Source organism: Hylobates moloch, unplaced genomic scaffold, assembly GCF_009828535.3.
Source record: "Hylobates moloch isolate HMO894 unplaced genomic scaffold, HMol_V3 SCAFFOLD_19, whole genome shotgun sequence".
Lineage (NCBI taxonomy): Eukaryota > Metazoa > Chordata > Mammalia > Primates > Hylobatidae > Hylobates > Hylobates moloch.
This window is the reverse complement of record NW_026652294.1, coordinates 3872811-3900022: the sequence shown is the minus strand read 5'-3', so window position 1 is coordinate 3900022 and position 27212 is coordinate 3872811. Positions and strand designations below refer to the sequence as shown.

The 27212-nt window shown below is 48.2% G+C and overlaps 1 protein-coding gene across 2 annotated transcripts in view; it reads right to left on the bottom strand.

Moving 5' to 3' along the window:
- PI4KA (phosphatidylinositol 4-kinase alpha) overlaps positions 1 to 27212 on the bottom strand; it is a 150230-nt gene that overhangs the window by 33239 nt on the left and 89779 nt on the right. For both annotated transcript variants that reach the window (XM_032139259.2, XM_032139260.2), the window contains exons 20-32: positions 24129 to 24237; positions 23645 to 23781; positions 23362 to 23495; positions 19831 to 19913; positions 11570 to 11640; positions 11363 to 11487; positions 10129 to 10210; positions 9748 to 9831; positions 8372 to 8461; positions 6012 to 6131; positions 3055 to 3147; positions 1043 to 1199; positions 663 to 790 (exon numbers count right to left, since the gene is read on the bottom strand). In XM_032139259.2, the coding sequence (XP_031995150.2) occupies positions 663 to 790; positions 1043 to 1199; positions 3055 to 3147; positions 6012 to 6131; positions 8372 to 8461; positions 9748 to 9831; positions 10129 to 10210; positions 11363 to 11487; positions 11570 to 11640; positions 19831 to 19913; positions 23362 to 23495; positions 23645 to 23781; positions 24129 to 24237 (1413 nt within the window). The remainder of the gene's footprint in view (positions 1 to 662; positions 791 to 1042; positions 1200 to 3054; positions 3148 to 6011; positions 6132 to 8371; positions 8462 to 9747; positions 9832 to 10128; positions 10211 to 11362; positions 11488 to 11569; positions 11641 to 19830; positions 19914 to 23361; positions 23496 to 23644; positions 23782 to 24128; positions 24238 to 27212) is intronic.

Below are 27212 nucleotides of genomic sequence, written 5' to 3'. Positions count from 1 at the left end.
TGTGAGATATTATCATCACTGCCACCGCCACCAGCCTGGAACATTTTAATTCCATTTTTGGAAATATTCCAATTTTCCTGAGGGAACAAGAAAATCAAAATCCCCCTTTCTGACCACTCATTTCAACTGATCCTAAGAAACACAGAAAACATGTCAAATTCCCTGCTACCCTGACAGTTAATAGGATCTTTGAAAAATAAAATTGTTCTTAAGCGTTTATCTAATCAGCTGAAAGGTGAGTATAAACTTCCTTGTGGGCACCCCGCAGTAGCAACTCCAGAAATATGGATGCAGGGAAAGGGGGCTGATCCCAAGATTAGGTCAAGAAAAACGTTCCCGTGGACAAACACAACTGCTCCTAATCAGATTCAAAGTTAACAGGTGTTCAAAAAGCTGGATCTTCCAATTTCAGTAGGGAAATGGCTCCCCCTACCGAGGTTTTGGGAGATAACGGCTTCTAGGCATCAGTGGGATGCTGTTAACATATATTCTATTTTCTGTGACTGTTAGGTATAATAATAGACTCTATAAGGAGACTGAGGCTTGAGAAGGTGAGGGGCTTGCCCAGTGTCTCCATGCTTGGTGGTGGCAGCACCAGGGAAGGCTCTTCCCATCTCTTATCCCATCCCATCCTCAGTGCCAACCCGAGGTCAGGATCCTACCGGCACTTCCACTCCATCCTTGCCGGCCAGCAGCCATTCCCAGCAGGCCAGGGCCGTCTCCATGCCATGCTCATTGAACATCCGGAGGGGACCCCAGCACAGATGATGAAGGAGCTGCGGGTCACAATCTGGAACCGAACACACGTCAGTCAGAGGCCTCCAACAATGGCTGAACCCCAAAACAGCTTCCCTAGGCCAACAAGAATTGACCAGCTGGGGCCAACGATGGCCTTTTATTGACCTTCCACTCATGACAGATACTCCTCTACTGCGGGAGCTCCTGCTCCTTCTCCGGCCCGTACTCCAGCTGGCTATGGGTCATCAAGGCCAGCATTCATTTAGAAAAAAGCCCAGAATTCCACAGTGCTTCCGTGAGTTACCTTTGCTGCTAATGAGCATTGCGGTCAGCTTGAACATGGCCTGCGTGTAGTGCTGAGGATGACTGCGGTCTAAAGCTGAATGTAGATCCTGGACCATCATTTTGTTCAGGTCAGACATCTGGCCTGTGGTGCCTGAGAACCGAATCATTCCATACACCTGCAAAAACATTCTCATCAGCAACTAAGCATATAATCCAGGCAATGTGGGTGAGGTTTTGGAAGCCACCAGACCACACTTGTGGTGGCACTGGTGGGTGCCTCACTGCCCCCAAGTGGAGCTCATGCATGCAGAGAGACAGGCTCATTTCAATGATGCTACTACTGATCACAGCTTTTTTTAAAAGAACAGCTCCTCTAGAAATGCATGTTGGCAGTGCCACCACTGCAGATGTTCCCCAAGGGTGGGAACCTTGTCCCTCACCATTGTACCCAGAAGTGAGCCTGGGGTCTGACCCACGGTGTGACTGCATGAATGTGAGCTGGATAAATACATTTCCTCAAACTCAATTAATGACTCAAACAACAATATCAGCCTCCTTATTATTTTTTGAGAGAGGGAGTCTCACTCTGATGCTCAGGTTGGAGTGCAGTGGCATGATCTTGACTCAGTGCAACCTCCGCCTCCTGGGTTCAAGTGATCCTCCCACCTCAGCCTCCCAAGTAGCTGGATTACAGGCATGTGCCACCATGCCCGGCTAATTTTTGTATTTTAGTAGAGACAGGGTTTCACCATGTTGGCCAGGCTGGTCTCGAACTCCTGACCTCAAGTAATCCACCCACCTTGGCCTCCCAAAGTGCTGGGATTACAGGCGTGAGCGGCCACACCCAGCCCTCCTTACTATTATTAATAATTTTTTCTTTGAGACAGAGTCTTGCTCTGTTGCCCAGGCTGGAGTGCAGTGGTGCGATCATAGTTCACTGCATCCTCGAACTCCTGGGCTCAGGTGATCCTCCTGTCTCGGCCTCCCAAAGTGCTGGGATTACTGGCATGAGCCACCGTGCTTGGCCAACCTATCTATTTTTAAAGACAAATATAACTTTTTTTTCCAGAGAAAAGAACATACAAGTGACAGAGTGCTAAGAAGGAGTGAACTCCCACTCAGACCAGGCCACTGATAGACTTTCAGAGTCGCCAGGGAGCTTAGAAATGGTATAGACTAGGCTGGGCGCAGTGGCTCACACCTGTAATCCCAGCAGTTTGGGAGGCTGAGGAGGGCAGATCATGAGGTCAGATCAAGACCATCCTGGCTAACACAGTGAAACCCCATCTCCACTAAAAATACAAAAAATTAGCCGGGCGTGGTGGTGGGTGCCTGTAGTCCCAGCTACTCGGGAGGCTGAGGCAGGAGAATGGCGTGAACCTGGGAAGTGGAGCTTGCAGTGAGCCAAGATTGTGCCACTGCACTCCAGCCCGGGTGACAGAGCGAGACTCCGTCTCAAAAACAAAAACCAAAACAAACAAACAAACAAAAAGAAATGGTGTAGATTAGCTTCTGAGTTTATGGAGCAGGAAATGGAGGCCCAGAGATGTGATAGCACTGGTCAGGCTGGAATAAACTGTGGTGTGGTGGGTGAAAGCCCATGATGTGAAGTTGGAAGATGTGGTTCCAGATCCCACTCCACTTGTGCGACTTTGGCAAATTACTTAATCTTGGGAACCTCCATTTATCTATAAAACTGGAATAATAATACATACATCTTACCAAGTGCCCAAGAGCCTATGGCATGTAAATGTTTGTTACTGCTTTAAAAAAAAGCCAAAAAAATTAAAAACCTTCATTCAGTGTAGCCAGAGTGTACATAGAGTTACCCTCTTGTGGAAAAAATAAGTAACTGTCATAAACACTCTGGAATGTGCCAAGAATCCTCCTAAAATGTGCCCTTTAAATCCTCCTAAAATATGTTAATTCCACATCACCTGGACCCTTTGTTCATTTTCCACTAGGAAGCAGCCAACAGGTATCAAAACAAGACACTTTAAAGGACCTAGGGTGCAAGGACAAGAGAAGTACCTCGCCTGCGTAGCGGTTGCGCAAATTCAGGGATGCCATGAAGTTAGAGTAGTCTTTCTTCACACAGGCCGGGCGCTCGGTCAGCTGAGTTGCCTACAAACAAATAACCATTATTTTAGACTATGGCAGCACTATCCTTTTCTCGTGTTTACCATGGCTAAGCCTAAACCCAATTAAGAAGTCACACTCGGATCTGGGGGTTACTATTAATAAAAATCTTCACTGCTGGCAAGTTAATAAAGCAAAATATTTTAGAATACCCAGCAGTTTGATATGTTCCATAAGAAATTAAAAAAAATGTCTCTGGAAGGCAGTTTCTGCTACTGGTAAATAGGCCTTTGCATGAGAAAGAATCACTAGATTGTGAGAGTAATTGTCACCTGTGATGGAAACGCCATGAAAGCATTCACAGCCATCTCCTTGAGAGTTGTGTGTGCAGCTTATAAATGTCACTTACAGACCATAAAGGGGCTGAAGGGGAGAGCCAAGGCCAGCAGGCTCTTAAACATCTGCTGGCTGCTCTTCAGTCTAATGGGAAGAGACAGAAAAGGGTACACCTTGAATACAAAGGCAACCCACAGAATGGGAGAAAAATATTTGAAAACTACCGCCCGCCCACTCAACCCCTCCAGCCACTCTCTCTGCTTCAGCCTCAGCCTCTCAGCCCCAGGGCCTCAGTGACCCAGCTTCCTAACCCAGGCTGGCTGCTGTGCCACACCTTTCAGTTCCTGTTCATCCACGGTCACTGCAGAACACAGCATGCATTGAAAAGGACCTCCTTTCGCATTTCCCTTTAGCATTAGTACTAATGGGGAAAGTGAGCTTCTCAACTGTTTTGAGTTCAGAGGGATTTTTTTTTTGAGGGGACACGGTGTGGAGAAAGAGGACCAGGAGAAGAAAATATAGATGATGGGGAACATCAAAATACAAACAAGAACAAAAATACATGATTTTTCTCATGAAATTATTAAACTGGTTTATTTAAAAAAACAGATCATGTAAAATTGCTTTACATTTTCTGGAAACAATGTGGTCTTTGGCACCAAGCAGGACTGAGTTAGAGCTTGGCTCCGACACTAATCAGCTGTGAGACCCTGGGAAGTCAATGTCTCTGAGCCTCAATGTGCTCATCTGTAAAGCGGGCGTAAGAGTGGCCCTCTCACAATGTTGTTACAGGTTCAATGTAATGACACACACAATGCCCTGGCATGGCAAACAGCACTTGGTGGGCAGTGCAGGCCAGCTCCCTCCCTTCCGCCATCACTCCTGACTGCCCAATGCGATCTCGGCTAACTGCAGCCTCCGCCTCCCTGGTTCAAGTGATTCTCCTGCCTCAGCCTCCTGAGTAGCTGGGATTACAGGTGTGTGTCACCATGCCTGGCTAATTTTTGTATTTTTAGTAGAGATGGGGTTTCATCAAAAAAAAAAAGAATTAATTTTTTTTTTTTTTTTTGAGATGGAGTCTCGCTCTGTTGCCCAGGCTGGAGTGCAGTGGCGTGAACTCGGCTCACTGCAAGCTCCGCCTCCCGAGTTCGCGCCATTCTCCTGCCTCAGCCTCCCGAATAGCTGGAACTACAGGCGCCCGCCACCATGCCCAGCTAATTTTTTGTATTTTTAGTAGAGACGGGGTTTCACCGTGTTGGCCAGGATGGTCTCGATCTCCTGACCTCGTGATCCGCCCGCCTTGGCCTCCCAAAGTGCTGGGATTACAGGCGTGAGCCACCGTGCCTGGCCCCAGAATTAATTTTCAAAGATTAAAAAAAATAAGTTAGAGAAAACCTAACTTACATCAAATTTTCTGGGGAAAAAGAACAAAATATTTTAGGCAAAACAGATCTTTCACAAGACAGCTGGCTAGAGTCTAGAAAAGGCTTACAAATGGGAACACATATTCTATTTTATGTAATAAAGCTTTGCTCCTACCACCTCCAAAAAGGAAAAGGCTTATGACTGTCATAAACACTTACAGTCTATGAGTTCCGCCTCTGGCCTCTGTGGCCACCCAGTGGCAGAGACGTCCAGGTCAGGGCACTGATACCTGGTGCCCCATCAGAGTAGGAGGCCTGGGGCGGGCGGCCCTGCAGGTGCAAGCTGGACCCAGCTCAACCATGTTTGCTAGACTGGTGTCTTTAGAGACAGTGCAGTGACCTCGAGGGAAGTGCCCTGATAGCAAAATGAGGCGAGAAGACACCAGCCTTCTCTGGCACAGCCTCAGGCACCACAAAGGCCAGAGGACACTCAGGCCCCTCTCTCCTGCTGGTATCCCAAGGGAGGCCTGTCACCCTTCCTCCTGGGTGCTCAGCCTCTGCACCTCCACATATCCCATCCCACACTCCATTTGGAGAGAGTTGGGAAGCACACATGGCCAGGCTCTAGATTCACATTAACCAACAGAATCTCTGTGATCAGCCCCAGTCACATGGCCAGGTGGAACTGCCTGCTTTAATCCTATTTAACTCTTAGCTCTAATTTAACTCAGAAAGTATTGCTGTGTGAACCCTCTGTCCTCTAGATTAATCTCTGGCAGAACAAGAAGCTGAAGGCATTCACGTGCGGTTCAGCACCTGCAGAAAACAGAACTGTTCAGGAGTCCAGTATACACTCCAGATAAGTGCAACTGTGGCATCGCGCTGCCCGTGTCCAGCAGAGCTCTGTTTCCATCCTCTCAGATGGGGACATTCAAATCAAAATCTGATCATTGACATATCAAGCACTGATCCCCATAAATCCATAAATTAAAAAAAAAAAAAGCACAATAAGGAAACACTCATTTCAATGGCCACCTCTTCTTTGGGCCAAGGTGTGGCTTGCACCACTACCATTGTCAACAGACATCCACAGCACCCTGCATGTACTCATGTGCGTCATGAAAAGTGATAGCTGAGCTCTAGGCCTTCCCCTGCACTGTGGCTCCTATGGTCTAAGGGGTCACTGCTCTTCAGAAGGCTCGCACATACCCCGAGAGTTGTGTTCTGCTTGTTGTAGCCAGCAAAGTGAAGGATGCTCTCAGTGGCCATGGCCAGCCCCGTGTGCTGGGACAGTCCTGACACCCAGTTCTGATGTTTGTTCAGATATTCCTGAAACAGGAAAAACACATGGGGTTTCAGTTATTTATGATTTTTTTAGAGGCAGGGTCTCGCTCTGTCACCCAGGCTGGAGTGTGGTGGCACGATCGTGGCTCACTGCAGCCTCGACCTCTTAGACTCAAGCCATCCTCCCGCCTCAGCTTCCCAAGTAGCTGGGACTATAGGGGCACGCCACTATGCCTGGCTAATTTTGTAATTTTTTTTGTAGAGATGGTGTCTCACTATATTGCTCAGGCTGGCTTGAATTCCTGGGCTCAAGTGATCCTCCCGCCTCAGCATCCCAAAATGTCAGGATTACAGGCATGAGCCACTGTGTCTGGCCTTGCTATTTAATTTAAAGGAGAAAATAAAACTTTATAAATTAACGTGTGGGCAAATGGACCAAACACTGGGTTTCTGTCCTGGGTCTGCCCCTCCCTAACTAGCTGTGGGACTGTCAGTAAGTCAAAGCCCCTCTCTGACCAGCTACTGCTCATTTGACTGAGGACAAGGCCAATTCCCCGAGCGGCTGTCATGCAGTCACTGCGGTGTTGCACCGTCAATGGGGGAGGGCCATTTATTCTTTCAGCACATCCTTGCTGAGCATCTGCTGTGGTAGCCACCAAGCAAATAAGCTACAAAGCCTTGGCCTTGCGGTCAACAGGCAGGCTGCGTGGTGTGGAGCCTCGGTTCTTTACTGCAGCATACCGGCAGCCTGGTGTGGGAGAACTGGACAGCAGGAACGAAGAACAACACCTGTGTCCACCTGGCCACCCAGTGGGAGAAGGGTGCTGGGCAATGGGATACCTGGCAGAGCCCAGAGGTGTGAGGGAGGCCTCCTGCTCTGGGGACCACAGGGGGCTCAGCCTGCAGGAGTACCAAGGACAAGGGTCTCAAGGGTGGGGGCAAGCCTGGGCCAGATGCAGGCCAGGCGACAATGGCCTCCAGGGTCACGCAAAGGTGTTTACAGGCGTGAACTAACTAATTCCCTTAAGAAGAATGTACAGGAGTATGTACATGCAGACTGTCTCAATGGTTTTGGGGGGCTCCTGGAGCTCCAGAAACCCATCCTTGGACACCATGGCGATGAAGAGTGACTAATGATCAAGTTTAAAAGGGAAGTACACTGACCAGATATCCTATTAAAACCAGACTACTCTGGTGGGTGGAGGAGAGGGCAGGTTCGCGGAAGGCTGAGGCTGGGCACGGGGCACGGAGGGTGGGGAATAAGTGCACTGCAGGCGAAGTGAAAGGGCAGGCCTGGGGCACGCCAAGGGGACACCTGGTGGAAAAATCAAGACCACTTCAAGCCTTTTCATTTTCCATTTCCTTCTTAGGCCAGACCTGCGTGAGACAGTAAAAAGCTCTATCAGCTGCTTTTTTTGTCCACTTAAACTTTCTAGGCATTAGAGGGGGCCTCCTCTCTTCAGACGACAGACAGCCTTGGGACCTGAGGCCCTTTTGCTGTAAATGAACAAAGGGAAATCGTTTCTTGCCACTGCATTTCCACACAGCTCTCAGAGCTCTTGGAGCTGGCTGCTCTATCCTTCCAGGACTCCACAACCAGAAACACTTTTGAACCTGTTTCATCTTTAAAGTGCTGCCAAGGTAAACCTCACAAGAGTTCCTCTCAGCACACCCACTCTCTGCTAACACAGATTCCTTCCAGAGGTATTTTTCTCATCTTTGATTCCTTTTAAGGCAATTCTTTCCTCTCACACCCTGTGGCATTACATGGTTTACCTCGTGGCCATCTGAGTTTCCAAGCCAGTGTTTTTATCTGAAAGACTCCCATGCACCTACATGTGCAGCTTTTATGTGGAGCTTTAATGGGACACAAGTCCCCAACTCTGCCTCTGCTCCACCAGCCTTGGTCAGACCCCCGCCTTTGGGCATAGGTGCCAGCAATGCACTTGGCCCTTAGAGATGCTGCCATCTGGCAGCCTCTCACATCCACCACAAAAGCCCTTGCTCTCGTGAGCAGCCCCCAAGTCCTGCCACAGACCTGAGACCTCACCTGGTGTGAGCCATCAGATGCCCTCCTTGTGCCCTGGCCAGCACTTGCCCCACAGGCGCTCCTAACACAGAGCAGCCTCTGAGGTATCTATTATTCTCAGGCCCTAGACTGATGGTTCCAGTCTCCATTCACACTAGTGCTATTTGGATTTTGAGTTCTCCATGTCTCTGTAAAGCTTTCTGGGGAGCTTGAAGGAGCTTATGGAGATTGCCTTTTGATGGTTTCAAGAAAGTACCTGCAGGTGGGACTTGGTGACGGTAGGCGCCCACTTCATGGCCTCCTGCAGGATCATCCCACAGCGTGCAGCGAAGTCCTTCACAATGCTCTGGAAGAGGGTGAAGCTGCTTCTCAACAACCCGAGGTTGGTTCATCTGAGCTGCCGTAGTGACTGTCATGGGCTGAACTGTGTCTCCCCAAATCCCTATGCTGTGCCTTAACTGGTACCAGTACCTCAGAGTGGAACTCATTTGGAGACAGGGCTTTAAAGAGGTGATTCAATTAAAAGGCTGATAGGGTAGGTCCTGATCCAATCTGGACAGTATCCTTCCTTACGTGTGTGGAGAAGAAATCTGGACACACAGAAATACTGGGGCAGGGAGGAGGGTGTGCACAGAGGTCAGAACACGTAAAGACACAGGGAGAAGGCTGCCATTCACAAGCCAAGGAGACAGGTCTCCACAGAAACCAGCTCTGCCAACACTTTGATTTTACACTTCGGCCCTCAGAACTGTGACAATCAATGTCTGTCCTTTCAAGCTGCCCCGCCTGTTGTCTTTTGCTACAGAAGCCCAAGAGACTAGCACAGCCACTAAGTTTGAAGCTCAAGGCCCCTGGGGCCAGGAAGCCCACACACACTATGATCTGTAATTCCTGCACAGGTTTGTGGCAGAATCTACATGAATAACGTCACAGGGACACTGTGCAACTTGTGTCCTGGGTCTGGGACTGGACGGAAGGGCAGGCTCTGGGTGGCAAAATCCTCTTCAGTGCCACACCACTCTGTGGGAAACTCCCCATTGACAGCTGGTCTGGAAGGGAGGTCCAGAGGTAGGACATGACTCAGTTCAGGCTGAAGGAGCTGTGAGCTGAGTTTCAGTCTTGCCACAGTGAGGGCTCTGAGACCGAGTTGGGGAGAGGAGAGATCCAGTACATCCTCCTCTTTTGGAGTGATTTATTCTGCCAGTTTCCCCATTGGATAGCACAAGTCAAAGGCATGATCCCCTATCACCACAATAACAAAATGTCAGTGCACCTCAGAGAAGTGAAGTCCACCTGAAAATCATGCTTGTGCGATGCAGACTCGAGAGGCTATAAACTGGCTGGTAGCTGAAGACCTCTTTGGCAGCTAAACTGAGAACACAGCTGAGTCAACATGGCTGAGGTGGGAGAGCTGGGCTTGGAAGATAGAGCAACCTGGGGGCAGCCAGCTCCCCTTGCACATGGTGGGGCCTGGCAATGGCTTGGTCTCCTCACTGGGGGATGGGGCCAGTACCACTCACACCTCAAATTGCTGGGGACTGGGTGAGTTCATGCAGGTTGACCACCTCGTGGACATACTCAGGGAACTGTGGTAAAGATGGCCCTTAATGCAGGGGATCGTGCCGGGCCTACCTCACGGGCTTCGTATGTGTCAGGAACCGTGATCCGGTAGGGGGCGTCGGGGATGTCATAGTAAGGCTGGTCCTTGTGAATATCCTGCAAGCACAGCAAGACTCCCTCTTCCAAACTGCCTTCTCCAAGTTGCCACTAGCAAGCACATGGACCACCCCTTCCCACCACCTGTCTGTCTGTGACAGGCCTCCATACTTGATGCAACTTACTGCAAAACACCAGGTGGATTTAGGCCCCCTCACCCCCAACTCAACAACTGTAGCATTAATTACGTTCAGGCTTATTGTCAGAGAAGCATGCCACAACACAGGGCGGACAGGGCCGGCGGGGTGGTGGTAGTGCTGGTGGTGTTTGGGCCCTAGGTCTCCTGGGGACACTCACAGCGCTCAGTGACAGTGACAGGGTCTGCAGGATGTCCAGCATGGTCTTCAGCACAGTCCCGCTCCAGAGCAAGTGGGGAAACCTGCACCAAGAGCCAGCTCTCAGGACCAAGAGCCAAACCTCCAAGGAAGGTCTGCTTCTAGGAGCCCCCTCAGCTGCCAGCCCGAGCCCATACTGCTTCAGGCCAGCTGAAGGAGGAGGTCAGGAGGCCTTTGCAGCAGGATGCCTGGCCTCCTCAGGCTCACTGCAGTAAGGTGAGCAGTGCCTGGTCAGAAAGGCTCCCCAGGCCCCTGCCAGCCCTTCTTAGGACCAGACACGTCCCAAGTGACCTGCTATAAACCTGACACCAACTGCCTTGGTTATGCACTGGCCAGGACACTCCTCACTTCCCAAAGCAATCCTCTTAGTTTCTGACCAGGGTTCTCCATTATTTCTCACATAATGGAGAAAACAACAGTATCTACCTGACACCCTGGGGTAAGACAGACCATGGGCTCTGATGGCCCCAGGGCTGAAGGAGAGGTGTCTCTGCACAGCTGTGACCCACCAGTGGCCCACTGCTCAGGAGGCCCAGCTCAGATACACGCTGACTCATTCTTGTGACCCCTGGCTGGCTCCTGACCACCTTTGATGGCGCTGCTGCCTGGACCAGGCACACAGCATCTGTGACAGGCTCCAGAACCGCTGGATACCTCTGGGGAACTGCAGGCAGCCTCCGTGTGGGTGTTTTGCTGCCTCCGGCCTTCTCACCTTGGAGAAGCTGGTCCAGCCCACCTGTGAGAGTTCTCATCAGTGTGGGGACATGCCCCAGCAGGGTCTGTTTTGGCTCCCAGAACGAAGAGTGTACAGCACAGAAGGGTCTGTGTGGGCTTTTGTTCCTGAGAAGCCCAAAGATACTGATTTTACCAGGGGACCTCTGGCTGGGCCCTGGGCTAGAAGATGGTGCACCAGGTCATGCCAGAGTGGGTGGAATTGAGAGACACAGGGATGTGGCACCCAGCAAACGTGCTGTAAGTAACATCAATAGCTCAGAATGAACAGAAGTTTCTGGACCAAAATTCAGACTCTGCAGGAAACTCACGGACATTGGAGGGAGGCTGCATCACCCTTAGGAGTTTTCGTTCTGACTCCATTTTTTCCTAGGCTAATAATATAAGGATGATTTTTCCCAGCATTTGAAATCACAGAAGTTTATATACATACACACAAAACATTAGCAGGAAAATGAGCTTACTTATCCACCAGACCAGATAGATACTTGTCTGCCACCCTCCTTATCCTCTTGTGGATGTGGTTGAAGTTCACCAACAGGAACTGAGCGTGCCGCTCCAGCTCCTCCTCGTTCTCCTTGGTCTTGGCCTAGAGATGCAAAAGAAACAGGTACCGCAGTGCCCCAGATGCCTCCAGCAGACAGACACGCATTCATGCTGGAGAGGCTTACTTTATCCGCCATCATGTTCAGGAAGGCATCGAATACTTTGTCTGCGACTGCAATCACACACTGCATCATCCCTGAAACGAGAAGGTTTCCACGGATATGGTGCAGGAACAGAGAGAGAATCCTAGCAACTTTCAATCATTTTCTTTTGAAATGATTTTAGACTTACAGAGAGTGGCAAAGACAGCACAGAGCTCCCACATACCCTTCACCTAGCTTCCCTGGATTTTAACATCTGCAGTAACCAGGCTGATGTGTCAAAACTGAGTCAGATATTAATATAATCCTATTACCTAAACTTCAGACCTTGTCTGGATTTCCCAGGTCTCCCACACATGCCCCTCTTCTGTTCCAGCATCCAACCCAGGACACCAGGTGGCATTTAATCTCTGTGTCTCCTACTCCCCTCCAATATGTGGTGACTCCTCAGTCTGTCAATGTCTTTTGTGACTTTGACACTTTTGAAGAACAGTTATTTTGTTGAATGTCCCCTAATTTAGGTTTGTCTGATGCTTGCCCACGATTAGACTAGGGTTACAGGATTTGAGGGAGAACTCCATAGAGTGGATGTGCCCTTTCTTTTTTTCTCTTTTTTTTTGAGATCGAGTCTCGCTCTGTTGCGCAGGCTGGAGTGCTGTGGCGCGATCTTGGCTCACTGCAACCTCTGCCTCCTGGGTTCACGCCATTCTCCTACCTCAGCCTCCCCAGCAGCTGAGACTACAGGCGCCTGCCACCACGCCCGGCTAATTTTTTGTATTTTTAGTAGAGACGGGGTTTCACATTGGCCAGGATGGTCTTGATCTCCTGACATCGTGATTCGCCCGCCTCGGCCTCCCAAAGTGCTGGGATTACAGGCATGAGCCACCGTGTCCGGCCCGGATGTGCTCTTTCTGCATCACATAAGGGGTATGTGATAACAGTATCTCTTATTACTAGGTGAAGCTAACCTCGACCACTTGGTTTGAGTTACCGTTTTTCCCTTTTTCTATTTTTTTTTTTTGAGACAGGGTCTCACTTTGTTGCCCAGGCTGGAGTGCAATGTTGAGATCATAGCTCAGCTGCAACTTTGAACTCCCAGGCTCAAGGGATCCTCCCACCTCAGCCTCCCTGGTGGCTGGGATTACAGATGTACAACACCATGCTCAGCTAATTTATTATTTTTTGTAGAGACTGGGAGTCTCACTATGTAGCCCAGGCTGGTCTTGAACTCCTGGGTCAAGCAATCCTTCTGCCTCAGCCTCCTAAAGTGCTAGGATTACAGGCATGAGCCACTATGCCCAGTCCCCTTTCTCTATTCTTTAGAAGCAAGTCACTAAGGACAGCCCACACTCAGAGCCAAGGAATTAAATGCTACCTCCTGAAGGAAATTTGTGGATGAGAATTACAGCCACCACAGCGATTGATATTTTGGGGAAGATACTTTGAAGTTATGCAGAGATCATGTCTCTCTTTTAAGATTTTGCCCCTTCACTTTGGCATCCATGAGTGAATTCTGCCTGCAGTAGTTACTGTGGTTGTCATAGGAATTTTCTATTTCCCTCATTCTTTCTACTTTTTAAAAAATGTTGGCCAGGTATGGTGGCTCACGCCCATAATCCCAGCACTTTGAGAGGCTGAGGTGGGTGGATCACGAGGTCAGGAGTTCGAGACCAGCCTGACCAACAGGGTGAAACCCCGTCTTTACTAAAAATACAAAAATTAGCCAGGCATGGTAGCGTGCCACTGTAATCCCAGCTACTCGGGAGGCTGAGGCAGGAGAATCGCTGGACCCCAGGAGGCAGAAGTTGCAGTGAGCCAAGATGATGCCACTGCACTCCAGCCTGGGTGACAGAGCGAGACTCCGTCTCAAAACAAAACAAAACAAAAATTTATTTTTTAGGGACAGGGTATCGCTTTGTTGCCTAGGCTGGTCTTGAACTCCTGGGCTCAAGCAATCCTCCTGCCTTGGCCTCCCATAATGCTAGGATTACAGACATGAGCCACCGTGCCCAGTCCCTTCTATTTTTATTAATAGTAACTGGAATTCTGTAAGGAAGGTTCAGCCTTTTTCCCCATTTTTTATTTATTCGATAGTCTAATCATTACAGAACCGTGGATGTTTATTCGTTGGGTTATAATCCAATACTATTTATTCTATTCAAATCATTCCAGCTTTGGCCACTCGGAGCTCTTTCAGATTGGCTCCTGTGTCATTCGGACAGGCCCCATGTCTTGTCTTTTCTTTTTCTTTCTTGGCGTATCCTTACTTTCTGGTGCAACAAGGTGCCCCAGGCTCATCCTGTACAGGCCTCCCTAGAATCAACCATTTCTCCATGGAGCCCTGGTTCCTTTTATTGGAGAATACTATTTAGAAACCAAGATCTGAGCACCGGATATGCTCATTGTTACAGAGGTGCCAAGTAGGCTGTAAAAGGCAACAGAATGGGCCGGGCACAGTGGCTCATGCCTGTAATCCCAGCACCTTGGGAGGCTGAGGCAGATGGATCACTTGAGGTCAGGAGTTTGAGACCAGCCTGGCCAACATGGTGAAACCCCATCTCTACTAAAAATACAAAAATTAGCTGGGTGTGGTGGTGCACACCTGTAATTCCAGCTACTTGGGAGGCTGGGGCATGAGAATCACTTGAGCCTGGGAGGTAGAGGTTGCAGGGAGCTGAGATTGTGCCACTGCACTCTAGGCTGGGTGACAGAGCGAGACACTGTCTCAAAAAGAAAAGAAAAGAAAAAAAAAGCAACAGAACACAGTGATCATCACAGTGCAGATCAGATGAAGAAACTGTAATAAAATGCCAGTTCACACTCCATAATGCTGTTTCTCTATCCAGTGTTTTTAATTTGCATGACTACATGCCGGGTCTGCCCTCTGCCTCCAGGCAGAGAGACAAGGCAGGTGCTATCAGCTTTGCACCTCACGCCGAGCATGGAGCCTGAGACATAAAGAGACCTTTCATAGCTATCTGTTATGAGGGTAAGCGGGACCTCAGCAATTTGAAAAGTTATCAGTGTGACCCAGACAGATGCTCAAGGGTAGTGAGAGGCTGCTTTCTTAAGAGGCTGGGTTGGGTGGGTGAAATCTTATTTTGGGCCATGTGTTTAGTATAATAGTTTTTTTTTTTTTTTTTGAGACGGAGTTTCGCTCGTCGCCCAGGCTGGAGCGCAGTGGCGCAATCTCAGCTCACTGCAACCTCCGATGGGTTGCATTCCCAGATTCAAGCAATTCTCCTGTCTCAGCCTCCCGAGTAGGTGGGATTACAGGCATGCGCCACCACGCAGGGCTAATTTTGTATTTTTAGTAGAGATGGGGTTTCTCCATGTTGGTCAGGCTGGTCTCAAACTCCTGACCTCAAGTGATCCACCCGCCTTGGCCTCCCAAAGTGCTGGGATTACAGGCGTGAGCCACCGTGCCTGGCCTAGTAGTTTTTTCATATAGTTCTTTGGAAACTGAAACTGTAAATTCCTGATAATCAGATAGTCATCAGATGCCAATCAATATCATGTAGCAGCATCTAAGGAGATTAAAAAAAATTTTTTTTTTTGAGACATAGTCTTGCTCTGTTGCCCAGGCTGGAGCACAGTGGTGTGATCTTGGCTCACTCCAACCTCTGCCTCCCAGGTTCAAGTGATTCTCCTACCTCAGCTTCCCAAGTAGCTGGGATTACAGTCACCTGCCACCACACCCAGCTAATTTTTATATTTTTAGTAGAGACGAGGTTTCATCATGTTGGCCAGGCTGGTCTCAAACTCCTGACCTCAAGTGATCCACCCGCCTCGGCTCCCAAAGTGCTGAGATTACAGGTATGAGCTACCACACCCGGCCCTAAGGAAAGTAAGATTTTTACTTTAAAAAGGCCACTCTCCTCTCAACCCCTTAGTTTAGCTCTGGATTACTGGTGAACTGACTCACAGGATGGTGGGCAGGTGAGCAGCAGGCTCCTGCTCTCACATTCCTGTGCAGCTGAGAACATACAGAGGCTCGTCTTATGCCTGCAGAGAGGAGGCAGAAGTCCCCACTTTAGTGGGGCTGCTAGATATTTCATATACCCTCTCCTCCTGGTAGGTTCTGAAAATTCAAGAATAATATATGTCTCCAAAGACATTTCCTTCTTATCTTTCATGTTTTAGAGGAAAAATATAAGAGGGATGTAAATTCAATAGCTGTACATTTACTGGTTAAGTGCCACGCTCAGAACAAAAATAATCAGTTTGAAACCATGTGGAAGAGTACAATGTACTGCAAAAATGAAAATCGCTTTATTTTGAATTAAGGTGAGGAGGAACAATCAGTCCCCCGGAACAATTTAATGTCCTCTGACGTCACAGGAACAGAAAAACAGCTCAGAGAGAAGGGTGAATGAGACATCTCACTTCAGAAAGGGATCTGATTCGGTTTATGAATATTCTCTAGAAGGCTGGCAAAATCTGCTAGGTTCTCCTTCTTCCTTTTTTTTTTTTTTGAGATGGAGTCTCACTCTGTCTCCCAGGCTGGAGTGTGTGGTGTGATCTCAGCTCACTGCAACCTCTGCCTCCCAGGTTCAAGTGATTCTCCTGCCTCAGCCTCCCAAGTAGCCGGGACTACAGGCGCACGCCACCGCACCTGGCTAATTTTTGTATTTTTAGTAGAGATGGGGGTTTCACCATGTTGGCCAGGCTGGTCTCAAACTCCTGACATCAAGTGATCCACCCACTTCAGCCTCCCAGAGTGCTGGGATTACAGGCGTGAGCTACCGCAGCCAGCCTTTTTCTTCCTTTTTTTGTCTCCTCAGGTCTTGTCTGAATAACATGCTAGGTGCCTAATTCTCCTAGAGGTTGGCAGTTTCAATTTTGTTCTTGCTTAGTCTCTCTCCTAGAACCAAAGAATTGCAGGGTGGGCCAATTGTCTAGCACAAGCTTTTCCAATCCGCAGCCCAGGATGGCTTTGAATGCGGCCCAACACAACACAAATTCGTAAACTTAAACATTATGAGATTCTGGGCCGGGCGTGGTGGCTCACGCTTGTAATCCCAGCACTTTGGGAGGCCAAGGCGGGCGGATCACGAGGTCAGGAGATCGAGACCATTCTGGCTAACACAGTGAAACCCCGTCTCTACTAAAAATACAAAAAATTAGCCGGGCGTGGTGGCGGGCACCTGTAGTCCCAGCTACTTGGGAGGCTGAGGCAGGAGAATGGCATGAACCTGGGAGGCGGAGCTTGCAGTGAGCTGAGATTGCTTCACTGCACTCCAGCTTGGGCGACAGAGTGAGACTCCATCTCAAAAAAAAAAAAATTATGAGATTCTGTGTCTTAAATGTCTTAAAACATTATAAGATTTTTTTGTGTGATTTTTCTTTCTTTTTTTTTGCTCATTAGCTATTGTGAGTGTTAGTGTGTTTTACGTGTGGCCCAAGACAATTCTTTTTCTTCCAATGTGGCTCAGGGAAGCCAAAAAATTGGACACCCCTGGTCTAGCACAAAACTTAGCACAAAATCTGCTGCTACACGGACAAATGCAAGGTGGATGGATGAGGGGAACAGATCAATGAACAGTTCAGCCAGAGCTTGACAGCACCTCTCTTATAGCCCCAAGTGGTCCTGGGGCATGTGTGTGAGACTCTCTGAGTGTGGCCCCCACCCCGCCCTGTGTCTGACATCCCCTCTGGAAGAGGCTTCTCTGTAGAAACTGCCTGCCTGCACCTTCCATCCCTGGCCTCAAATGGGCTCCTTGCTCACTCCAATCCTCCCCCTACTGCCAGCAGGGGGAGCTTCCAGAACCCGCACAGTCTTTCCTTGCCAACTCCACTGGCTCCCAGCTGCAAAAATAAATTCATGCACCTGACTTCCTGACTGTTGTACAGCAGTGTGAAGTGCTCCGCAAAGGACTTTAGTAGAGATGGGGGTTTCACCATGTTGGCCAGGCTGGTCTCAAACTCCTGACATCAAGTGATCCACCCACTTCAGCCTCCCAGAGTGCTGGGATTACAGGCGTGAGAAGAGTCTTACTTGAAGCAGTATCTCAGAGCCCCTGGGGCACTTTTTTGTTTGTTTTTTAAGAGACAGGGTCACCTAGGCTGTCACCTAGGCTGGAGTGCAGTGGTGCGATCCTGGCTCACTTCAACCTTGAACTGGGCTCAAGGGATTCCTCTGCCTCAGCCTCCAGACTAGCTAGGACGACAGGCATGTTCCACCATGCCCAGCTAATTATATTTTTTGTACAGATGGGGTATTGCTATGTAGCCCAGGCTGGTCTTAAACTCCTGGCCTCAAGTAATCCACTTGGCTTGGCCTCCTAAAGTATTGAGATTACAGGCGTAAGCCACTGCGCCTGGCCTGGGGTGATTTTTAAAAAACATTTCTTGAAGCATTGATTTTTCTTTTTCTTTTCTTTTTTTTTTTTTGAGACAGAGTCTCTCTGTCACCCAGGCTGCAGTGCTGAGGCATGATCTCGGCTCACCTCAACCTCCGCCTCCCAGGTTCAAACAATTCTCCTGCCTCAGCCTCCCGAGCAGCTGGGACTACAGGCGAGCACCACCGCGCTCGGCTTATTTATTTACTTATTTATTTTTGAGACAGAGTCTCACTCTGTCACCCAGGCTGGAGTACAGTTGCGCGATCTCCACTCACTGCAAGCTTCACCTCCCGGGTTCACGCCATTCTCCTGCCTCAGCCTCCCGAGTAGCTGGGACTACAGGCGCCCGCCACCACGCCTGGCTAATTTTTTGTATTTTTAGTAGAGACGGGGTTTCACTATGTTAGCCAGGATGGTCTTGATCTCCTGACCTTGTGATCCGCCCGCCTCAGCCTCTCAAAGTGCTGGTATTATAGGCGTGAGCCACCACGCCCAGCCAATTTTTTTCTTTTTAGTAGAGACGGGGTTTCACCATGTTGGCCAGGCTGGTCTCGAACTCCTGACCTCAGGTGATCCACCCGCCTCAGCCTCCCAAAGTGCTGGGATTACAGCTGTGAGCCACTGTGCCCAGCCTGATTTTTCAACAAAAGAAAAAATGGTACAAGAAGTATCGGAAATAATTTCTCCATAAGCAAGAACAAGTTGATAGACTCACCAACCTATCAACGGCTTCTGGTGCGGAAAGGACTACACACTGCTAGTTGTACTTCATTAATACTAAATTTGTCAATCTCAAGAATTTATCAATAAGCATGCCTCAAAGAATTTATTCATACAGTTAATCAAAATTTGTGGATTCTCCCCAATTCCCTTGCATATTTAAACATGATTTCATCATAATTACAAAAATTATCAAATTATTCTAAGCATTTAATTACAACTTAGGTCTAACATTTCAGCATATTTTAAATTTCTGATTTTAAACACCTTATAAATCAGACTTCTTAGTGCCCTTACACTAAAACTGGCCAAAAAGTGCTTATACGCAGCATTTAACTTTTTCCTTTGTTGTCTCTATTTTAATATCTCTTTTTATTGGCTAAATACATTTTTGTAAAACTAATATTAGCCTTTTGCAATTTTAAAAAATTGAGGTATAATTTGCATATAATAAAATCCACAGCTCTTATATGCTCAATTCCATGACTTAACAACTGTACACACTCACGCGACCACTACCCAAACAATCTAGAGGACACTTCCATCAATCCAGAGGGTCTCCTGGTACCCTTCCCAGTTTCCATCTCTCCTTTTTATTCTTATGTTAGCTTTGTCTTCATAGGGTTTTGGTAATTGTAACATTTTTATGCCTTCCTACAGTTTCCCCCATTTCTCTGTCTTCCTAGGAGTTGGTTTTCTGGGCTAGGGCTGGTAACAGCTGAGGCCCTCTGTGCACTCAGGGTCTGATGACAAGTTGCATCTGGAATGCAGTGGCATGATCACAGCTCACTGTAACCTTGAACTCCTGGGCTCAAGCAATCCTCCCACTCAGTCTCCCAAGTAACTTGGGACTACAGGCACGAGCTACTGTGTTTCCTGCTCCTGACGTTTAAAAACCATGACTGCTCTCTGGCAACAACAAGATGCTGCAGGTCCATCAGTGACCATCAGAGGAGCCCTAGTCCCTCTAGATGAGTGCTGGAGCACACTTGAGCATAGATAGTGGGCTAGAATGACCATCCTTCTGTTCGGGGCCCTTGCACCTGTGGCAGAACCATTAAGGCGTATATTTGAAGGCTATATGTTTTATACTGATCTTTCTCATGCAGTATTTAACTTCATAAAACATTTTCTACATGTAGACAGAAAAGAGGAAGTAGTACTCCTTTTTATCCTATTAAAGCTCAATTCATCATGAAAGCACCGTAATAATGAGCTTACCAGATTTGTCTTTCTGAATAGCTTTATCCTCAAAGTAGCAGAACATTACCTGGAAGCGATCAGGATCTGTTGAACGCAGTACCCTAAGAAGAAAACAGCTTTAAATACATTTTGAAAAATCTGGGCCCTCCCTACCACAGATTTGACACTGCCCATAAGTGGTAAGTATGTGAAGAACATTTGCCCTCTGCCATTCATAAGGGCGCACACTGACGTGGACTTTTTGGAGGGTGATGTGCACCATCTATTATACATTCCCATATTTTTCACTCCAGCAGCCCCACCATTAGGATATATCTTGAGGGTTACATGTGCAAAGATTCTCCTAACGGCACTGACTGCATTATCCAAAATGGAAAGACTCTGAATGCCCATCAATAGAAGACTGGGCAGATAAGCCAAAGTATACCCATTCGATGACACATCATGCAGCCACCAAATGAGAGGTAGCTCTCTATGTGTGCTGTTACAAAAAAAGTCCGAGACATACTATTAACAGAAAAAAGCAAGGTGCAGGGAACACATGTCCAGCATGATCCCAATGACAGGTTTCCTAAAGGCCTGTCTTTGCATGTGCATGTGTAGGCTATGCATGCTTGCCTATGTACAGAAAATTTCTAGAGGAAAATTAAGAGGCCATTAACAGTAGGATAGTAGAAATGAGGTATTCACATCTACAAAGGTGACACCTGTATTTTTTCATCTTTAGTATCTTCTGTATTATTCCAGTGTTTTCTCTTCTCTTTTTTGTTTTATGCATCCTGTACATTTTTCTTTTATGGTAAAAAGTATCTTTAACCTCAGGCGGAAAGGGAGAAAAAGGAAAAAGCGCATGCACTTGTCCCATGGGTGCTGTGAAGGGCTGTTCAGAGTTCCAGGGGCTCCACTAAGGCAGCAGTGGCTCGGCAGGCCATGTCTTTTGGCCTCTGCACCAGCCTGTCAAGAGTTAAGCCTCAGGAGGGCAGGCCAGGTGGCTTTCAGCACACGCATTTGAGTGTGCACGTGCACACACCTTTAACTTGATTTCCCAAATTCTCCACTTTGTGGTTTTAAAGTTCTCTCAATACCCAGTGGCTGGGAACCTGAGCCAGGTTCCTGAATAAAGGCTTTGAAGTTGCCTCTCTATGCTAACAGAGTGCTCTCAAGGGCCTGGTAGGCAGCCCGAGGTGGAAGGTGGGCTCACAGGAGCTGCTATGGGCTGCATCTTACAGTCTTCCTCTGCCAGTTAAGAGCCTGTCCTGAGAACCTGAGAAAACTACTCAGGGGCATACTCATGGGAAAGGCAGAGGTAGCTCTGCCTTCAAACCACATGAGGTTGAGAGGGTCTGGAGATAACTCTTCTAACCATACATGCTGGGATGAAAGCCATGTTTTTGCTCTGTTTGGGTCTGGCTTGTTTTGTTTTGGCTGTTTTTTCTTTGAAAATACATTGTTTAGAAAAAAGACTACAAACAGCTATACTAACAGGCTATAGGGAATGATGGTGAGGTCAGTGTTTTTTCTCTACTTATTTTGCAAGATTTTGTATAAATGTTCTGTTTTTCTGAGACAGGGTCTTTTGCCCAGGCTGGAGTGCAGTGGTTTGATCATAGCTCACTGCAGCCTCAACCTCCTAGGCTTAAGCAACCCTCTTGCCTCAGCCTCCTGAGTAGCTGGGACTACAGGCATGTGCCACCACAACTGGCTAGGGTCTTTCTTTTTTTTTTGGAGGGGGGGTGTAGAGACAAGTTCTTGCTCTGTTGCATAAGCTCAAAACTTCCGGGCTCAAGTGATCCTCCCACCTCTCAAAATGCTGGGATTATAGGCATGAGCCACTGCCTAGCCATTTGTTTTTTTGAGACGGAGTCTCACTCTGTCGCCCAGGCTGCAATGCAGTGGCACCATCTTGGCTCACTGCAACCTCTACCTCCTGGGTCAAGCAATTCTCCTGCCTCAGCCTCCTCAGTAGCTGGGATTACAGGCATGCACTACCACGCTCAGCTAATTTTTATATTTTTAGTAGAGACGGGGTTTCACCATGTTGGTCAGACTGGTCTCGATCTCCTGACCTCATGATCTGCCTGCCTTGGCCTCCCAAAGTGCTGGGATGACAGGCGTGAGCCACTGCAACTGGCTGTGCCTAGCCATTTTTGTGTAATGTTCTTTTTTTTTTTTTTTTTTTTTTGAGATGGAGTCTCGCTCTGTCACCCAGGCTGGAGTGCAGTGGCGCGATCTCGGCTCACTGCAAGCTCTACCTCCTGGGTTCATGCCATTCTCCTGCCTTAGCCTCCTGAGTAGCTGGGACTACAGGCACCCGCCACCACGTCTGGCTAATTTTTGTATTTTTAGTAGAGACAGGGTTTCACCACGTTGGCCAGGCTGGTCTTGAACTACTGACCTCAGGTGATCCACTCGCCTTGGCCTCCTAAAGTGCTGGGGTTACAGGTGTGAGCCACCACATCTGGCCAAAATAAAAGACACTTACAATGAAAAAAGAACAAAGTTAACACTCCCTTGGCTCTGTGGGACTTGGGGAGAGTGGGTCACTGATTTCCATATTTGGCTCTGTGTGGAGCCCTGGGCTGAGGGCAGGGAGGAGGAGACTGAGCAGGAGGGTGGGGTGCATTCCCATGAAACCAAAGCACCCTGCCCTTCTTTTATGTATTGAGCTTTCAAGGACTATTTTACTAGAGGGCTGGTGGCAACAAAGAAAGGCTAAAATAGTGTTTTCCAAATAGCCTTTCTTTTAGGAACACTTTCTTTTTCAAATCATTTGGGAAAGAAATTATTCTACGACTTATTTGCATCCCTCCCGTGACTTAAGCTGAGTGTAATTTGACCTTTTCTTGATGACAGGAATCATCATTTTGTAGCCAATGTACTCAGCTGCTGTCCCAGGGCACCTGAGGCCTCAGCACAGCAGGTCTGTATAACACTACCTACCTCACAAGCGTGTCGGGGAGTGCGTAAACATGTGTAATGCAGCACAGTACCTGGTACAGCACAGGCACTCAATCCACGCTTACTTCTGAGGTCAACATGATAACAGCTGTAGATCCTAAGTGTCACTACCACTGTTAGGACTGCTGTGGCCACAGGTGCGTCCTGAGCATCAGGCCACATGCAGGATTGTTTTGAAGCCGGCCCCACCCCATGTCGCATTTGCTGTTTGTACTCAACCGTGGTCCTGGGAAACAGCTCAGTGAGTGTCCTAGACACGCACTCAGTGAGGGTGGGTCCTCAGAAGGGCCTCGTTCAGTCCGTGGGCTGAATTCACAACACTGACTGCAACTGCTCAGAAGCCTGTTTCCTATTAGAGAGGGGATGATGTGGAGCTTAGATACTGGGAGGTGTTACTAGACATGGAGTCTGGTGGTCATGAAGGAGGGGCATACGAGGAAAGTAGAGGGTGTTTTTGCTTGGTTTTTCAGAAAGTTTGCACGTCTTGCGAGAAGTTGAAAAAAGTCTCATGCTTACGAGGGCACAAAAATGAAAACCCTGCTCAAATGTGGATGTGCATGTGCATGTGCATGGTGGTGAAGGCATGTGTACCTCATGTACTCCAGCCGGTACACAGAGAGGAGGTAGGTGGACATAGCGAAGTCCAGCTTGTTGATGAGTGCGGACACCTCGGGAGGGGGGTCCAACAGGTTGATGATGGTGCTGCGGAGCTCACTCAGCTCAGCCTGGAGGGAGAGAAACATCCGAGGGCTCATGGGGCACCTCCCAGGACAAACAGGTCCCAGTGGCTGGCAACATGTGTTAATAATGGCAATGAAAGAATCTGCCCTAATTGGCACACAGAGCATGGTAAAAATGAGATGTGAATCCTTACGGGGGTGACTGTGTCGTTCTTCATGGCTGAGTTATATTGGAGGACGGACCGCAGTGGCTCCTTGCTGGGAAAGGTGAGCAAGGGGGACTTAGTGGCTATTTCACAGACCCCCTCGTACCATTCTTCTGGCCAGAGTCCTGCAATAAAGTGAACATAAATGAGGAAATCACCTTGGTCAGAAAGCACTGCAGTGAGGTTGACTGACAATTTCTATAGTCATGGGTCCTTTGAGACAACTATCCCAAAAACTAGGCACAGAAACGAGTCTGTTACCTAACTTGGACAGACTTTTCCTAAGGTGTGTGGCATTCTCAGCACCCTAAACTACATCTGGGGACAGTAACACTTGCAAATACTTGCAGGAAGAAGCAGCTGCATGTGGACTCATTTAAACATGCTCACATTCATAATTACGTGGGCTCTGACCTCACCTTTACCTTCATTCTGCACTCCGTCTTCCCCGGGAGAGAGATGATCCCCCTACCTGAGCCCTCCACAGCGAATCCCATCAGAACAGAATACAGCCAGAAGTCTCGGAAGAGCTTCTGTAACCGAGGCTTAGCTTCTTTGATGGGCGGCAGTCGTCGGGTGAGCTGATGCGCCAAGAAGAGAGGGAGAAAGGTTATTTGCTCAGGAAACCCTAAACCCTGTAGGTGTAAAATCAACCACAGATTCATTCTCTAAGAACATTCTCAGAAACTCAGACTGGGTAGGAAAAGGCACACTGAGCAGTGATAATTTTGCCAATAAGCATTGTCCATCCATTCATTTACTGAGTCCCTAGTGCTGTGCCAGGTGCTGTGCCAGGGAGGAAAAAGCCCTGTTCCTGCACTTGAAGGACTTCCTGTCTAGTTTGGAGGCAGGTGAGCAGTTACAGTGGGGTGGAGTTCTCAGAGAAGGTGTCATGGGTCTCTGAGTTAACATTTGAGGAAAGCTTAGCCAGGAGAGAAGAGAAGGCAGCCTGTCCAGCCACAAAAGCATTAGGACCTAAGCCTGGCACTGTGGAGGGCAACAAATGCTTAGGAAAGGCAAACAATGGATACGAGCCAGAGCTTAGAGGAAGGGATGCCACTGGGGAGGCAGGGAGAGCCCAAAAACTCTCATGGGCCAGGCAGCACAAATTTTCCAAACAGTAATCTTCGGCAGAATCCCCATATATGTAACAGGTAAAGCAGAGTTGCTTGGGTGCAGGTGAGGGGCTGTTGTCCCTGTGTTCCTGCTCCAGATGCTGGTGGGAAGCAGGGAGAGACTCATCAGTGGTATAAATGGTTAAACTTGGCCAGGCACGGTGGCTCACGCCTGTAATCCCAACACTTTGGGAGGCTGAGGTGGGCAGATCACCTGAGGTCAGGAGTTCAAGACCAGCCTGGCCAACATGGGGAAACCCCACCTCTACTAAAAATACAAAAAATTAGCTGGGCGTGGTGGCAGGCACCTGTAATCCCAGCTACTCGGGAGGCTGAGGCAGGGGAACTGCTTGAACCCGGGAGGCAGAGGTTGCAGTGAGCCAAGATCGTACCATTGCACTCCAGCCTGGGCAACAAGGGCGAAACTCCATCTCAAAAAAACCAGAAGGTTTAACTTGTGCACGATGCCCGGCTGGACAGGCTGATCCTTACAGACCCCCCAGTGGATGTCGAGCTCCCATCAGTGGTGTTGAGCCTGTGGTAAGCGGGGGCTTTGCTACCTCCAAACACTTATGAGCACCCAGTATGGGCCAGGCACTGGGCCAGGGACATTGAGGTGGGAGAGATGAAGACATCATCTCTTAAGGCGAGGAGGGCACAATGGGATGGGCTGTGACACATCATGCACAGCAGGCAGGACTGTAAACTGTCACAACACTTCTTTGAAAGCAATTTGGTAATATGCATCAGAAATTCTAAATATCCCCACATATTTCACCCAAAATCCCATCCCTGAGAAATCCATCCAAAAAATTTTAAAAAGCTGATTTAGGCACAAAAATGTTGTAACAGCAAAATAAATAGAAACACACTAAATGTCCACCTGAAAGGGGCATTTAAATAAGTAATGGTATATTAAGAGTATAATAAATTGGCCAGGCATGGTGGCTCACGCCTGTAATCCCAGCACTTTGGGAGGCCGAGGCGGGCAGATCACGAGGTCAGGAGATCGAGACCATTCTGGCTAACACGGTGAAACCCCGTCTCTACTAAAAAATACAAAAAAATTAGCCAGGCGTGGTGGCGGGCACCTATAGTCCCAGCTACTCGGGAGGCTGAGGCAGAATGGCATGAATCTGGGAGGTGGAGCTTGCAGTGAGCCAAGATGGAGCCACTGCACTCTAGCCTGGGCAACAGAGCGAGACTCCGTCTCAAAAAAAAAAAAAAGTATAATACATTAATTATTTTTTAGATAGGGTCTCAATGTGTTACCCAGGCTGGAGTGCAGTGGCATAATCATAGACCACTACAGCACTGACCTCGATCTCCCAGGCTCAAGTGATCCTCCCACCTCAGCCTTCCCAGTAGCAGGGAGAACAGGTGTGCTCCACCATGTCCAGCTAATTATTATTTTATTTATACTTTTTGAGATGGAGTCTTGCTCTGTCGCCCAGGCTGGAATGCCGAGGCACTGCAACCTTTGCCTCCCAGGTTAAAGCAATTCTCCTGCCTCAGCCTCCTGAGTAGCTGGGACTATGGGCATGCACCACTATGCTCCGCTAATTTTTGTATTTTTAGTAGAGATGGGGTTTCACCATGTTGGCCAGGCTGGTCTCAAACTCCTGACCTCAAGTGATCTGCCTGCCTCGGCCTCCTAAAGTCCTGGGATTACAGGCGTGAGCCACCACACCCGGCCTAATTATTATTATTATTATTATTATTTTTTCAAATTCAAAACTTTTAATTTAAAAGTAAACTTTACTGTCAAAAATGCAAACTTGGGGAGGGGAGAAAGATCACACGCAAGGCTGCCACTTCACACTTGGAAGGCTGCACAGCAGCTGGGCAAAGGCGCTCCTCACTTCCCAGACGGTGCAGCGGCCAGGCAGAGGTGCTACTTACTCACTTCCCAGACGGGGTGGTGGCCAATGCCCGGCTTAATAATAATACTTATTATTATTATTATTTTTCTTTTTTTCATGCAAACAGACACTTTACTGACTTTTACATTTTTTTGTAGAGAAAGGCTCTATGTTGCCCAGGGTGGTATTAAACTCCTAGGTTCAAGAGATCCTCCCGCGTTGGCCTCCCCAAGTGTTGGAATTACAGGCATGAGCCACCATGCTCAGTCAAGAATCATATTTTCTAAGACTATTTGGTGACATGTGGAGAACTCACAATATGTCAAGTGAAAAAAATGCAAAATGTATAAATAATATGATATAGATTTTTAAAAATCTAAATATGTATGTATAGAACAAAGATGGGAAAAAGCAGCCACATATTAAGATTATTTCTGGGTTGCTAGGGATTTCACTCTTCTTTAATGTCTGTATTTCCTGGAGCTCTTCCATGAACATGTTCCTTTTACAATCAAAGGGAGGGTGCAGGTGCCGGTCCAGGGCTTGGCAACCTGTGTGGAAGAAGGCTCCACACCTCTG